Source organism: Narcine bancroftii, chromosome 2 (genome assembly GCF_036971445.1).
Source record: "Narcine bancroftii isolate sNarBan1 chromosome 2, sNarBan1.hap1, whole genome shotgun sequence".
NCBI classification, from domain to species: domain Eukaryota; kingdom Metazoa; phylum Chordata; class Chondrichthyes; order Torpediniformes; family Narcinidae; genus Narcine; species Narcine bancroftii.
This window is the reverse complement of record NC_091470.1, coordinates 17971524-17986271: the sequence shown is the minus strand read 5'-3', so window position 1 is coordinate 17986271 and position 14748 is coordinate 17971524. Positions and strand designations below refer to the sequence as shown.

The 14748-nt window shown below is 40.6% G+C and overlaps 1 protein-coding gene across 23 annotated transcripts in view; it reads left to right on the top strand.

Moving 5' to 3' along the window:
• Positions 1-14748, top strand: part of LOC138753237 (neurexin-3-like) — a 2173925-nt gene that overhangs the window by 637171 nt on the left and 1522006 nt on the right. For all 23 annotated transcript variants that reach the window (XM_069916009.1, XM_069916007.1, XM_069915992.1 and 20 more), the window contains 2 exons: positions 939-1240; positions 3971-4132. In XM_069916009.1, the coding sequence (XP_069772110.1) occupies positions 939-1240; positions 3971-4132 (464 nt within the window). The remainder of the gene's footprint in view (positions 1-938; positions 1241-3970; positions 4133-14748) is intronic.

Here is a 14748-nt window from a genome sequence, read left to right as displayed (position 1 = left end):
AGGCATTACCGTAAAGCTCTTTCTATCGCCCATCTGTGGTTAATATTTTGGTAAGAGAAGAGCATTTCTAGACTTATAGACGTGCTTGATTAACAGAAGATGAAAGGCAATTAATGGAACAGTGCAATAATAAATTTTCATCGTAATTAGAAGTGTTAAGCACTGAATTTATGCACAATTTGGCATGGTAAGATTCAGACGCTGGCTGAATTCCATGACCAAGACCATACTCTTCCCTGTGTTCAAAGGTTGGAACACTTGCTCTCCAGGTTTTTTCATTTGTCTTGGAAAAATCCTGTTTAAAGTTTGTTTTGGCCTTCTCAATATGGCTTTTGACCGAATGCAAAAAAAAAATCTCAATTCAACATAAATCTGAACCAAATTGAAAGTTGTAAATAATGACTGTCGAAGAAGATATTAGATTGAGGTGTAATTAATAGTGGGCCAGTTTAATTGCTGGCAAGGCTGACACCCACTGCAATAAACTTGTTGGACCACAGTTAAGCCACAATGAAGACATATTGATAAATATCCCTGACAGGTTGATGAGCAACTTGAAGGTGATACCTGGAATTTATCTTCCTAAAACTGGTACCCATCTACCTGGAGAGCTGTATAATTGATCCACTATAAAGTTGAGGATGAGAATATGAGATCAGAAATCCAATTTTTCCATTATTATTCTTCATCTTATGAATCAAACATTTCTTCAGTCAGGAACTATGAATGAAGGAAGACAAAGTATAATTAACGATACCTATTTAAGTGAAGAAATATTTCTTACCTGTTTCTATGTTCTGAGGATCAACTTGGTGTGCAGTGTGCTGCACCAATAATGAATGTGCCAGTGGTATCATGTTGCTGTACATCTTCTAGATGTCCATTTTCCCACGCAAGAATCATTTTATTTTTCCTTTTCTATTTCATGTTCCTCACAGCCAGGGAAGACAACTCTGCAACATTCCGAGGATCTGAGTACTTCTGTTACGACCTATCCCAGAACCCCATCCAGAGCAGCAGCGATGAGATCACCTTGTCCTTCAGGACCTGGCAGCGGAACGGACTGATCCTCCACACAGGGAAGTCAGCTGACTATGTAAACCTAGCGCTGAAAGATGGAGCAGTTTCACTAGTCATTAACCTGGGATCTGGTGCTTTTGAGGCGTTGGTTGAACCAGTAAATGGAAAGTTCAATGACAACGCCTGGCACGATGTCAAAGTGACACGCAATCTGCGACAGGTAATGGTGGAGCCGCATGCTAAGCTGCTAAAAAGAATCAGGCAGATTGGGGAGAGCTTAAATGAACTGGATATGTTCACATAAAGCAACACAAGTCAATCCAACAAATCTATGTATCCTTTACCCCCATCTTTCCTCCAACCTTGAGAACAACCCTTTGCTAACGATTTATTTTAAAGCCTATTTTCTTTACTTTTCTTCATTGTCAGTTCATTTTGTTCAGTGTCTTATCTTTTAAAAGGTTGATGGCTTTAATTGGTTTAATTTCTCTTTCCCTTGGTGCTGTTGAGGTTTTGGATCCTGTTCCCCTTATCAGTATTCTGTGATGCATTTCTTATTATTTATTGATTTAGTTGTTTCAATCATTCTCATGAACTTTCTAAAGCTTAGTTTTTGGGCTATAACCTGTATGCTGGAATGTTTGCAACCTCTTGTTTTCTAAATGACTGGCTGCAATTTTTTTCATTTGTCTGTATGTGAAGGATTTTCTTAGCTCAGACTGGAGCACTAATTGCCCTTGCGTTGACCCATTTTACTTCATTCTTTGCTTCCTTAGGCAGAAATCTCTTGTCAGGGGCCATCACTTTTCTTGATGGCTTTGGACGACTGAATGCTCCTGTTAATAATAACTTCACCCTGTAAAGGTCCCAGGACTAGTGACACTGATTATATCTTCTGCAAGAGAGCTTCAAGAAATCAAGCCTGTTTCTTATTACTGCCCGGCAGTATTGCTGTTGAACTGTGAAGGAGAGTCAGTATTTGTATTTCTTTTCAATGGGTAATTCTAGGGTGTGTCTTTTTTGAACCTGGTACATTTGGATATTGTGTTGTATATTTCTGTAAAGACTTGTTAGAAAGAGGAATTGTAGTTTGATTTTAATCAGGACAATTCTTTTGTGGGGACTTTGGCCCAGTCATAAAATATGCATTAACATTCACCAAAATAAAAATCCCACTAAGATTCACAATGAAAAAGCTTTCAAAGTGACACATTGCAGCATTAATAAGTAAATCCAGTTCAGGGTTCTCTTTCGGATTGAATAATGTTTGGTTTGTGGTAACTGTAATGTTTTTGATGAGGCGTACTAAATTAAGCTGACTTTTGTTAAGAAACAGTGGTTACTTGCTTAAACATTTTAATTAATTACTGAGTTGTTGAGAACTTTTTTTACTCGTTTCTTGGTCTGCTTTGGTCCTGTAGAATTTGTTGCATCTTCTCTATATGTCAATGACACGCTTTGAAAAGAAAAACTAACACAAATCATTCATGGAATGTGTCATTTTACTAACCGTTACCTAACCAACTAATGTACTAACACCCGAATTATCATCATGTTTTATTTTAAGTAACAATCGTTCTGTTCACAATTTTTAATTTCCTTTCTTCCCCTTTTCCGCAAAGCACTCAGGCATTGGACACGCTATGGTAAACAAACTACATTGTCTGGTAGATATCATTCTTATTGTCTCTTTTTTTGGGTTTGCCGTGTGTTCCCCTCTTCCTCCCCTCCTTTTATTTTGTTCAGTGTAGACACCATTACAATGAGGAAATGGGGTTGGTATTTCACCGCTTACTTCAGTCACTTTTTTTCTCTTTTCCCTTTCCTTTCCTCTTCCCACCACGACTAGTTTGTTTTATTATTATTTTATTCCAATTTTTTATTTTCCTTTTTTTTTCTCTTGTTACCAAACACTTAGTTCAGACCATGGTAGAGCCTTTAGCCTGAAGGGAAAGCCTCTGCATCTCTTGGGAGTGGCTGTGGGCTAACTGACAAGAGCTCAGTTAATCCCAGGAATGGGCTCAGCCAGTTTCATTCTGCATGGCATGACCAAAGTTCAACTTCAGTGTTACTGGAAAAAGAAGTCCCTGGTACAAACTCCATCCAACATCTGTCTTCTAACCTACTTCCACTAACATGTCTATGTTAACCTCTTCCTCCTCCTTTTCCCTTGGCACTTTCCTTTCTCTACTGCATACACCCCATCCCTCCTACCCCTCTCATGTGTTTATCTGCATGCAAGTGACAACAGTGCGACTGTAGTTCCCCTCCTCTCCCAACCCTTGTTTCCATGGCTTTTGGTTTTGCATGAGTGTGTCGAGTTTGGCACATGCATGGTTTTACTTTGTTTTTTTTTTGTTTCTTTTTTCTTTTTTTTTTAAGTTGTTTTAAGAACGAGGTGATGCAGCTGCTCACAGTGATGAAGTTGGTGACTTTATTCATGGTTGAGGTTTTGACTCATATCATGCCCATTCATGCTGTGGACGGTAAGAGTTCTCTCCAAATGCATGTTCGTCAGTGTTCAAGTAAAAGTCAAGTGGGGAATAGAATTAAAAAAAACAAAGATTTTCATCTGATTTCTCCAATTCAAGTTTTCTTAAAAGAGATAAATTGGCATAACCATAAATGGTTCCATTTTCTTGCCTGGATTATTCTGCACTGTTCTTCCATTGGATAAAAACACAGTTTAGACCAATCCAAGTTTAGAAATCATGGATATGAAGCAAGAACTTACAAGCATGGGCAATCTAAATGAAAAAAAATGTTCAACTATAACTTTACTGTATAAATACAGACCAGAAAATGGGACTTTGGAGTATTTACCCGAGGATTAGGATCAAAATGTAAACCTGAAATAAAGACAAAAGATTAATAAGCACAGGCAGGTGCCAGACAGCACAATGTGTAAAGGTCACTGTTGGCCGTTTTCTTCATTATATTCTTTGAATAGGTCACCATTTCAGTGGATGGTATCCTCACTACAACGGGTTACACCCAAGAAGACTACACCATGCTGGGATCCGATGACTTTTTCTACGTTGGTGGAAGTCCGAGTACAGCAGATCTACCTGGCTCTCCAGTCAGCAACAACTTTATGGGATGCCTCAGAGAGGTAGAGTCTTTCCATTATATTGGTGGTATTCTTATGGCTTTGATAATTGAATGTATATTGAGCTTGCAGTGCAGAAAAAGGGTTGGTTTATGCCCATGTTTATTCCCCTCTTAAACCTCCTGCTATCTGTACATTACCTTATCTTGACCACACAGACTTCTATACTATTCTAGTTAATACAATTTAGATTTTCTGGCAATTCTACAATGGGTATAACAATAAACTCATGATCTTATCTTATTCCATATAAATGCACCTGTAATATTTGTTGTTCCATGCGTGAGTGACAAAAACACACAATAAATGCTGCAGAAACTCAGCCGGTCTCACAGCGTCCATAAGAGTTAAGATATATGACCGATATTTCAGGCTTGAGCCTTTCTTCAAGGTATAAGCAAAAAGCATGCCGCACGTAGAATGGGAGGGGGAGGAGTCTAGACTAACTATATTGAGAGAGAAAAGCCTGAACTCTTCACCCTCTCATTATTCTATTTTTCTCCCTCAGTCTTTATTGAGACACCTGGCTGCTTTTTGTTCATTCCTTGAAAAGGGCTCAGGCCCAAAACATCAGTAATATATCTTTACCTGCGATAAACTCTCTGAGAATGGTTGAGTTCGTCTAGCATTTACTGTATGTTTTGACAACAATCACAGTGTCTGCAGACTTCTTTGTTTCACTCCCTATGTTGATGATGTTCACCTTCACACCTCTCTATTGGTAAATATATTTCTCCTTTGAATTTACTGATCATCAGTAATGATGCCACCTGCATTTGAACATTGTCCCATCTCCCCATATGAAAACATTGGCTTTTTGTATTTTGTTAATCCTTTCACAATTTCAAAAAATTCTCTTTGGCCGCAGAAATATGGACATTTACAATAGGAGAGGAGGCAATTTGTATCCGTGCTGGTCACTTTTCAGCTGGTGTAGTTTATCATTCCAACCATTCAGCTCTGCTATCATGTCTATGAATATTTTTGGCACCTTCTCTTTCATAACATTTGAAGTGAATAGAAGTGGGGGTGCTTGGTAGTTGTACAAAATGGAGACATTGTATTAAAGATATGGAGAGCTGGTGCTGAACAGTTACCTGACATGGAAAGAGAAAGTTCATCAGGTGGTTGTGCTGACATGGTGCTCTCTGGGCCTGGTTTATTCTCATTCTTGCATGGAATAACAACTGGTAAATTGTTAACAGAGGCACTAATACCAAATGAGAAACTAACACATCTCAACAAATACAGCTTTATTTTGCATATTTACTTTACATACAATATTGATGATATATGAGTTTATAATAATGTACAGTAAAACCTCCTAGTGTCTGGTATCAATGGGGATTGATAAATACTGGATAAGTGAATTTTCTGAGATGGCGTGTTGCGTGATTGACGAACTAACGGTGAGGCCCGCGAATTTTAAACTTACGTATTTTTTACCTATTTCTTTTTCACAGTTTTTGCCAGTTGCTTGAATTCCAGATAACAGGGATTGTTCAATGCATATATGGACCAAAATTCTTATTTGTTGCAGCTAAACAGATACCTCATAAAATGTCTACAATATAATACATTAAATTAAGACGATAATAAATGCAAGAGAGATAATACATATTCACACATGCAATAAAAAACAGATGGTGATACAGTCATGCAGATTGTCCTTCCATTAGGTGTCAGAGCAGTCCATAATTAGCATAGCAAGGTGAGGTTCACGAGTCTGATAGCTGTTGGAAAGAAACAGTACCTGAACAGAGAGGAGTTGGAATTCAGGTTTCTGTACCATCTACCTGAAGGTAGCAGTGAGAAGAGGCCACGACAAGGCAGGGCCTCACGCAGACGAATAAGAGGTCTGAGCCTGTGATGAACTTGGCTATATTTGTTGCCTTATGCATCATTGGACACTCGAATTACCAAACTAGGCCATGATCACAATATACCTGTCGGTTTGATACTTTGATGACATGCTAAACCTCTTCAAAAATGTCTAGAATGTAGTGGCATTGTGTGCCTTCTTCATTGTTGCCTCGATGTGCTGTCTCCGGAGAGGACCTCCAATGTATAGACTCACATGAATTTGGAGGTACTAACCTTCTCCACCTCCATCCAATCAATGAGGACAGATGTGTGGTCTCTCGGTCTGCCCTTCCTAAAATCCACAATAAACCCCTTGGTCTTGTTGACTTTGAGAACAAGATTGTTGTTCTGGCAGCACCCATCCAGATGTTTGATCTCTATTCTGTATTCTGACACATCCTTCCCCATTATTCAGCCAACAATGGTAGTTGTCCTCAGTGAATTTATAGATTGTGTTGTCCACATAGACAGAAGTGTATAAAGAATAGAGCAGGGGACTAAGACTTGAAGTGCCTGTGTTGATGGGCAGTTTGGAGGAAGTAATGTTGCCAATCCACACTGATTGGGGTGTGCCATTGATGAAGTTGATTCGACCCTGATTAGACATTCAGAATAATGAAAACTGACATCCCTATGGCATTGTTTCAGTTCACTTTCAAAGGGCAATGACTCCTTTTAATGCTAATTAACAGAATTCAATGAGAGGGTTTGAAACAAAGTGAATTAACCTTAAAATAAGCTGCTTTATTCTGGAGGTGTTTTTTCAGTTTATTTCAGTTCTGGTCACCTTACTACAGGAAGGATGTGGAAGCTATGGAGAAGATTGACCAAGATTGACCAAGATGTTGCCCGGATTAGAAAATAAGTCTTATGAGACAAGGTTAGCAGTGCTAGGGCTTTTCTCTTTGGAGCAAAGAAGGATGAGAGATGATTTAATAGGAGTCTACAAAATTAGGAGAGCCAGAGATAAGGTAGTCAGCCAGCACCAACTAGGGTGGAAGAAGTAAATACCAGGGGACATCTGTACAAAGTGAAAAGAGGAAGGTTGAGGGGAGATATCAGGAGTAAGTTTTTTACACACTGAGTTTTGGGTGCCTGGAATGCATTGCCTGCCAGGAGGGGAGGTGGTGGAGGCTGGAACAATAAGGGCATTTAAGAGACTCAAAGAAATCTCTTGGTACCTGCCACATTGACCACCGCCAGTGGGCTGATATCGCCTCAAACCGTGCATCTTGGCGCCTCACAGTTTGGCGGGCAGCAACCTCCTTTGAAGAAGACCGCAGAGCCCACCTCACTGACAAAAGGCAAAGGAGGAAAAACCCAACACCCAACCCCAACCAACCAATTTTCCCCTGCAACCGCTGCAACCGTGTCTGCCTGTCCCGCATCGGACTTGTCAGCCACAAACGAGCCTGCAGCTGACGTGGACATTTACCCCCTCCATAAATCTTCGTCCGCGAAGCCAAGCCAAAGAGACAGGCACATAGATGAAAGAAAACTAGAGGGTTATGAGGTAGGAAGGGTTTAGTTTTTTTGAGATATATATATATAGAAGGTTGGCACAACATTGTGGGCTGATAGGCCTACACTGTGCTGTAACGTTCTATGATCTATTTTCTGATTTGTTCTTCCACTGGTGAGTGTCACTCACCAGGAGTGTACAACTGAGATTCAGTCACACCACGTGTACACTTTTATAATAATTAATTTAATTGCTTAGAAAATTAGTGCCAAGCATGTGTTTAAAATTAAGAAATATGTTTTCAATTCACTTCATTGAGAAGGGACAAATTGATAATCCATCCTGGCCTCCTCCTGAGATCACTATCAAGCCAGTATTCAGTCAATTCAATTCACCCTTCCCTGGGAAACAGCTAAGGCTAAGTGGATCGGACAAAACAAAGCAAACAGGTTGTTATAATCTAAAGCTGGGTGAGGATCTGTTAATTCAAACAATCTGTTCCTGTAAGGCTACTTTACTGGCATGCACCCTGCAAGTAGAACATTGCCGAAGTGTTTTTGGTTCACACTGCTCTTGGCTCATTACTGACCCATAAGTAATAAAAGTAGGAAGTCCTAGAGATGGACAGCAGCTGTAGAGCGTGAAACAGAGTTAATATTTCATGAGATCTGATGGAGCAAAATATCGAGCAACTTAGTGGTGTGGTTGATTGTGAGGAAGATCCTCTGCAGCTAATGAATGATATTGAGGGTAGATAGATGGTGGGATGCAAGGAAGTAATTAGAACCCCTCAATGCAGCAGTGATTATGAAGGCATATCGGATAGTTCATTAGCTGGTGCAATTATTATTAGCACAGAGAGATAACAACAATACAATAGTTAGCCAGAAGGTGCACAGACTGCAGTTTTGGTCAGGATTTCAAAGGAAGGATGTGATTGTACTTGAGAGAGTTACCTGGTTGTTGTGTGGGTGGAGTATTTTGGAGAAGAGACTGGATAGGCTGGGTTTGTTTAACCATAAAGTGAAGAAGGCTGAGGGGGAAACCTGAATAATTTACACAAAATTATCAGAGGCATTAGGTAGAGTTGATAATCAGAAACTTTCCCCTCGCAGAAATGTCAGTAATCGGAGGACGTAGGTTTAAGGTAAATGGTGGTAGTCAGTGATGTCAATGTTCAATGTGAATGCAAAAAAAACGGGACGCTGATCCCAACCAGGAGTACAACGTTAGAGTACTCATCTCCATGGAAAAGTTGTGTTACTTTAACAGCTCACAAGTGTAGATACTGGTAGAATGAACACAGGCTACCCACATATTATAGCAGCTTGGGTAACCAAAATTCACCATTGTGAAATCAAGTTCAAGTTCATTCATCATCCACAGGCAGTGAGAATGCTGAACGATCAAAGGAACTGCTCACACTGACCATCTGAGATGCTCGTATTCATTAAGCAATATTTATTTGTATAAATTAAATACTTGTCCTGCATATGTATTGTTTGTCTGTGTGTGAGTTATGTCTGGCTACATGTCTGTGTGTTTTTGCACTGCGGATCAGAGAATGCTATTTCATCGGGTTGTACTTGTGCAATCAGCTGACAATAAACTTGACTTGACTATCATCCAATTGTACAGGTTCAGCCCATCCAATCAGCGTTCATTGATCTACAGTGCAAAATAGTCCAAACACACATACAGAAAATTATAGTGGATATATTTAAAATAAATACTATTAATAAATAGAGGAGTCTTGGAAAGTTGCTTTAGTAGTTCAGCAGTTCTTCAGCAGGTCTCACTGCCCATTGGAAGAAGCTGTTCCAAAGCCTAGTAGTTTCGGCTCTATCACTTTCCCGATGGGAGTAGCTGGTAGGATAGGGTTCCTCACTGATTTTACAAGCCCTCTTTAAACAATGATCCCAGAAAATCACATCAATTGTGTGTGGTTGTTGGGGGGGGGGGGGGGGGGGGGGGGCGGAGACGAGAAATCCCTGTGCTCCTCTCTACTGCTTTGATGGTCCTGTGGGTTGACCTCTGATCCAATGCTCTACAGCAATCATACCACACTGTGATACAGCTGGCCAGGATGCTCTCGATAGGGCTCCTATAGGAAGGTGACAGAATGGTGGCCAGTAGCTTTGCCCACCTCAGCCTTCTAAGGAAATGCAGTCACTGTGCACGTTCCTGACATTTGAGAGATGTTGTGTGTCCAGGTTAAGTCACTTAAGTGGACTTCAAGGAACTTGGTGCTCTCTACTCTCTCCACTAATGAGCTATTAATGTGTTTTTCACCACGTTGTAGAGTGGCTCATCGTTGTTGCTGATGAGGCCCAACTAATGTCATGTCAGCTGCAACCATGAGTCTGCTGGAACTGGATCTAGTAATGTGGTCATGCATCAGTAGCGTGAACAGAAGCGGGCTGAGCACACAGACAAACTGTTAGGAAGTGCAGAATCCAGTTACAGAGAGGGTTGTTGAGTCCCAGCCAGGATTTGCAAATCTTACAAAAAATCTGAGACACAGATAGAAAATTCCTTCCCATGGAATCTGTGTCAATGTTACTGGGTTTTTTTAGTTGGTATGTGTTGAAGTACGTACAGATGGTATTGCTTCACATTGCAGGAAATTATGATCAGAACTGTTTTCTAGCAATGCAGCCTCTGTAATGGAGGGGTCATCTGTAATTGTATCGCACAGGTGGTGTATCTGCTGCCATCTTACGCCATCCTGTTAAAGTACCATTTTAATAAGCAAATGAGAACTAACAGATTTCAGAGAAAGTAACTGTACTTACTTGTACAGATCACGATTCAACTACTTGAGTGGGATTAAGGAGACAAAGAATTGGGACTGGAAAAGGTCAAGCAGCTAAACTTTGTTAAATTAGAAAAAAAACCCATGATGAACATAATATTTGAGCATCATTTTTAGAGAAACCTAAAAGATTCATAGTTTTTCATCAGAATTTTCATCAGTTGTTTTTTTAAACTTTTGCTCAACCTTTCCTTGTGGTGCTCCTACAAAGTTTAGCTCTCCACCATCCTGGTTTTCCCTTGTTCCCTTCACTGTTATCAAGTCTCCCACAGAGCACGCCACTACAACTTACTGAGTGCTAGAAATCTTTTTTTGTGGCTCTTGACATCATCCTCCTGGTACATAGCATGGACTCTCCACTCATTTTCTCCAAATCATCCATTCTGTACATCCAGCTAATGAATGAAATTATAACTTGGTCGTTTAGCAAATAAATTAGGAAGCAATTTCTTTACTCACATTGCAGCACGGATGCTGAGCATTCTCTCCAGAAAGGCGAATGTTGGGACCCAGTCAAAATTTCAAGGGCAGTGAATGATAGAATTTGAGCAACGAATACTAAATTTAAATTTAGGTATGTAACAGGCCGTTTCAGCCCATGCCGCCCAATTACATCCAATTGACCCAGTATATTTTGAAAGTGTGGGTGGAAACTGGACCATCCAGTGGGGGAATGTACAAACTCCATATAGATTTGAACCCAAGTCCTGGATTCTGGTTCTGTAGCAGCATTGCGCTAACCGCTGTGCTAACTCTGGTGGTTGACAAAAGTAAATTTAAAAAATCTGTAGGCACGGTGGCTGGAGTAAAAACACAAAATACTGGAGAAACTCAGCAGGTCAAACAATGTCCTTTATGTAGTAAAGGTAAAAATACAGAAACGACGTTTTGGGCTTCAGCCACTTATCAAAGTATGAGAAAATGTCAGCAGGAGTCTGAACAAAAGGGGAGGGGGCGGAGGGGGGAAAAGGGGGGTGGAGAAAGGAGGGAGGAGAGGGGTGGAAGAACTGGAAGCCAGGAAAGGGGAGGGGAAAGAGAATGTGAGCAAGTTTAGTGGAAAGCAATAAAGCCAGACAGAAAATAAGGTGTTGTTCCTCCAATCTGCAGTAAATAAATCCTCTGGATGTACAACTGAAATGTTGCTTCACTTTAAAGGCTTGTTTGGAGCCCCAGACCGTGGTGAGGGAGGAGGTGTGGGCACAGGTGTTGCACCTCCTGCAGGAACAGGGGAAGGTACTGGGGTGTGGTTGGGGGAGGGGTGATAGATGAGTGCACCCGGGAATCACGGAGGGAGTGGTCCCTATAGAGGGCTGAGAGGGGAGAAGAAGGAAAAATGTGTCTGGTGGTGGGTTCCTGTAGTAAGTTCCGGAAATTCCAGCAGATAATGTGTTGGATGCGGAGGCTGGTGGGGTGGTCAGTGAGGATGAGGGGGTTCTATGTTTGTTGCATCTGGGGACAGAGGGGGCCAGTGCAGATGAGTGGAAAATGGAGGAGATGTGGGTAAGGGTTAAGTGGTGGAGGGGATGTCACTTTTGTGGAAGAAGGTAGACATTTTGGAAGTTCTGGACTGGAAGACCTCATCTTGGAAACAGATGCAGCAGAGACAGAGAAATTGACAGAAGGGGATGGAATCCTTGCCGGTGTTAGGGTGAGTTTGAGGTCTGGGTGGAAGTTGGCAAAGAAGTGAATGAAGTTGATAAGCTCATCACAGGTGCATGAGGTAACCCCAATGTAGCTGTCATTATACCAGAGGAAGAGTTGAGGGGAGTTCCCTGTGTAGGCTCACAGCATAGATTGCTCCACAACAGGCTGGTTTGGCTGGGACCCATGTGGGTACCCTTGGCTACTCCTTTGATTTGGAGGAAATGGGATGAGTTAAAGGAGAAGTTATTTAGAGAGAGGACAAGTTCTGCCAGGCGGAGGAAGGTGATGGTGAGGGTGCCTGGTTGGGTCTTTGGTCCAAGAAGAAGCAAGTTCCTGTTGACTGTGCCGGTTGACATTGACAGTAATTAAAAGAGAATCAAGAGACTGCAGATACTGTTATCTGAAGCAGAAAACGAACTGTTGGAGGAACCTTGGGTCAGACAGCATCTCTATAGGCAAAGGGAAAGGAGGAAAATGAGTTGGGTTGCACTGTGAAAGATATAAATGGCACAGTATAAGTGAAAATCTTTCTTAATTTGGTGGTATATCATCCATGGTCTTGTGAAATGACAGAATAGACTTGGGGGATCCATATAGATCAGTAAATGCCACAACACAAAAAAGATGCGCTGTCGTATTCTGAAGGAATGTTTTATACCGGTAGGACTTAAATGCAAACAGAAGTTCAGGATTAGGTATAGAATCCCCTTGTGATATGCTACTTGGGGAAAATGTCCAGTTCTGTCTCGCACCATGAGGACTCTGTTGGAAAAGATGGATTGCAGAGTTGTTTTACTTGAATTGCATCAGCTGTTATTGGAAAGAACTTTGGTAACACTTGACTGTACAAAAGATGACAGAAGTTTCAAACTCTTATCAAATGAAATATGATATAAAGTCAATTGTTAACTATAGATCTGTGTTTAGTGGTGTGAGAACCAGTGTTAATTGGCTTGGACTTTGTTAACTGGGGCTTTGCATTCACACTTGCCTTTCAGCCATCCTAATAATTGAGCACTTATATGGTTCAGATTTTCAAGGACAATACTTGCTATTCAAGAGTCTTTTAATCAGCAAACCTTTTGTAACACAAAGGCCTTATGTGATGTAATCAAGTCACATGGAAAGAGCATTAAAGACCAACCCATAAAACTACTGGGCAAAAGTTTGCTGGACATCTAAACCACCTCTCCACCTTTTGCCATGTTATGTGTCCCTCCTTCAGCAACAGTTCAGATTTATCAAATGAAATGTAAATTGAATTTATGTTTTAAGAAGAATATTGTGAATTGTGATAAATAAATTCTATGGTCCCAACAGGAATATCATTATATTACAGATGCCTTTCTCAGTTTTCAAATGTGTACATTTAATTGTTGTTACATCACTAATGGGTCTTACATTGCTTATTGTGGACTTAAAAATAGTTCTGAACATTCCCATCTTCCCCATCCTTCTCTCCCCTTTCCTGCAGCTTTCCAGTCTCCACTCCATTCAGAGAACTACCCCCTCCCCATAACTTTCAACTTTTTTTTCTTGAGCCTTCCCACCCATATCCATCTATGATCTCCTGAATGTGGGCCTGAGCTCCTCCACCTGTCATCCCTCCACCATTTTAGACAGGCGTCTGCCTGTATCTTGCTCATACCTTGACGAAGGGTTCAGGCCTGAAGCATTAGTTATACATCTTTATCTTTGCTACATAAAGAATGCAGCGTGACTTGCTGAGTTTCTCCAGTATTTTTTTGGTAAACTGCATTGACATATTGTGAACTCTACCCCAATAACTGAATTGAATCATTTAATGTCACATGTACTGAGATACAGTAAAAGCCTTGTGTTGCGTGCTCTCCAGCCAAGTCAGTTCGTACAACAGGCAGTGCAATAATAAACAAACATACACAACAGTGCAGGGAGCAGTGTTAAAATAAGTCAAACAGTCCAGGTTTTGGAGAAAATTTCAGTTGAAACATTGAGAGAAGTAAAACAGGGAATTCCGGTGTGAAGGATTTGTGTTAAACTTTGGTTTGATGTTCGACTGTATTTCTTTTATAGAAGTTGTCTTAGTGAATTGCAGAGTTGAAGTATTGTGTCTGTATTCTTGGTAAGTTAGCTGTGGGTTGGTATAGGTTCACACGCAGATCATTGCACATTTAGAGGGAACCATTGTTTTCTGAGAGGAGTGTTCATTCTCGGAGTCGACGTGTCTTGGGCAGACAGATCTAATGGATTTAAGGTGGGTCTTAATTATTCAAGAACTGCCAAGGAAGCCATCTGCTTTTAATCAAAGCCACTTAAGGCTCTTGAACTGAGATGAGGTCAGAGGTTGTTATGGACATGGAATGGTTTTGAAAAACCTACAGAATTTTGGGAGAAATAAAACTTCTGGTCATGTGGCTTCCAAGAATTGGGACTCACCTTGGTGATGATGTAACAGTCACATGATTTGGAGAAATGTATTCTAAAATTCAGACATTTTGTTTTCAGTTTTGGAACAGTTCAGCTTGGAGTTCATAAAAGTCAATCTCTGTGATTTACAGTTGAAGCCTAGTGAAAGACAGGGTTGAGTGACAGTAACTAGAATTAATGCTGTTTGTTGGGTGTTACTCCTAGAAGAAGGGAAACACAGAATCCATGGCTTTTGAATTAATGAAGACCACTTTATTGACTCTTTCAAAAAGAGGACAGAATTCTACTAGCTATATTTTTGTGTTTGACCACTTTGTTTAACCCTTTTTTGGTTTGTGATTTCATCGTGGAAGAAATTAGCAACATTCGCTCTTTGAGAAGATGGCAGATTCTTTGTGTGAAAAACATAATTGTGAGTAAAAGAGG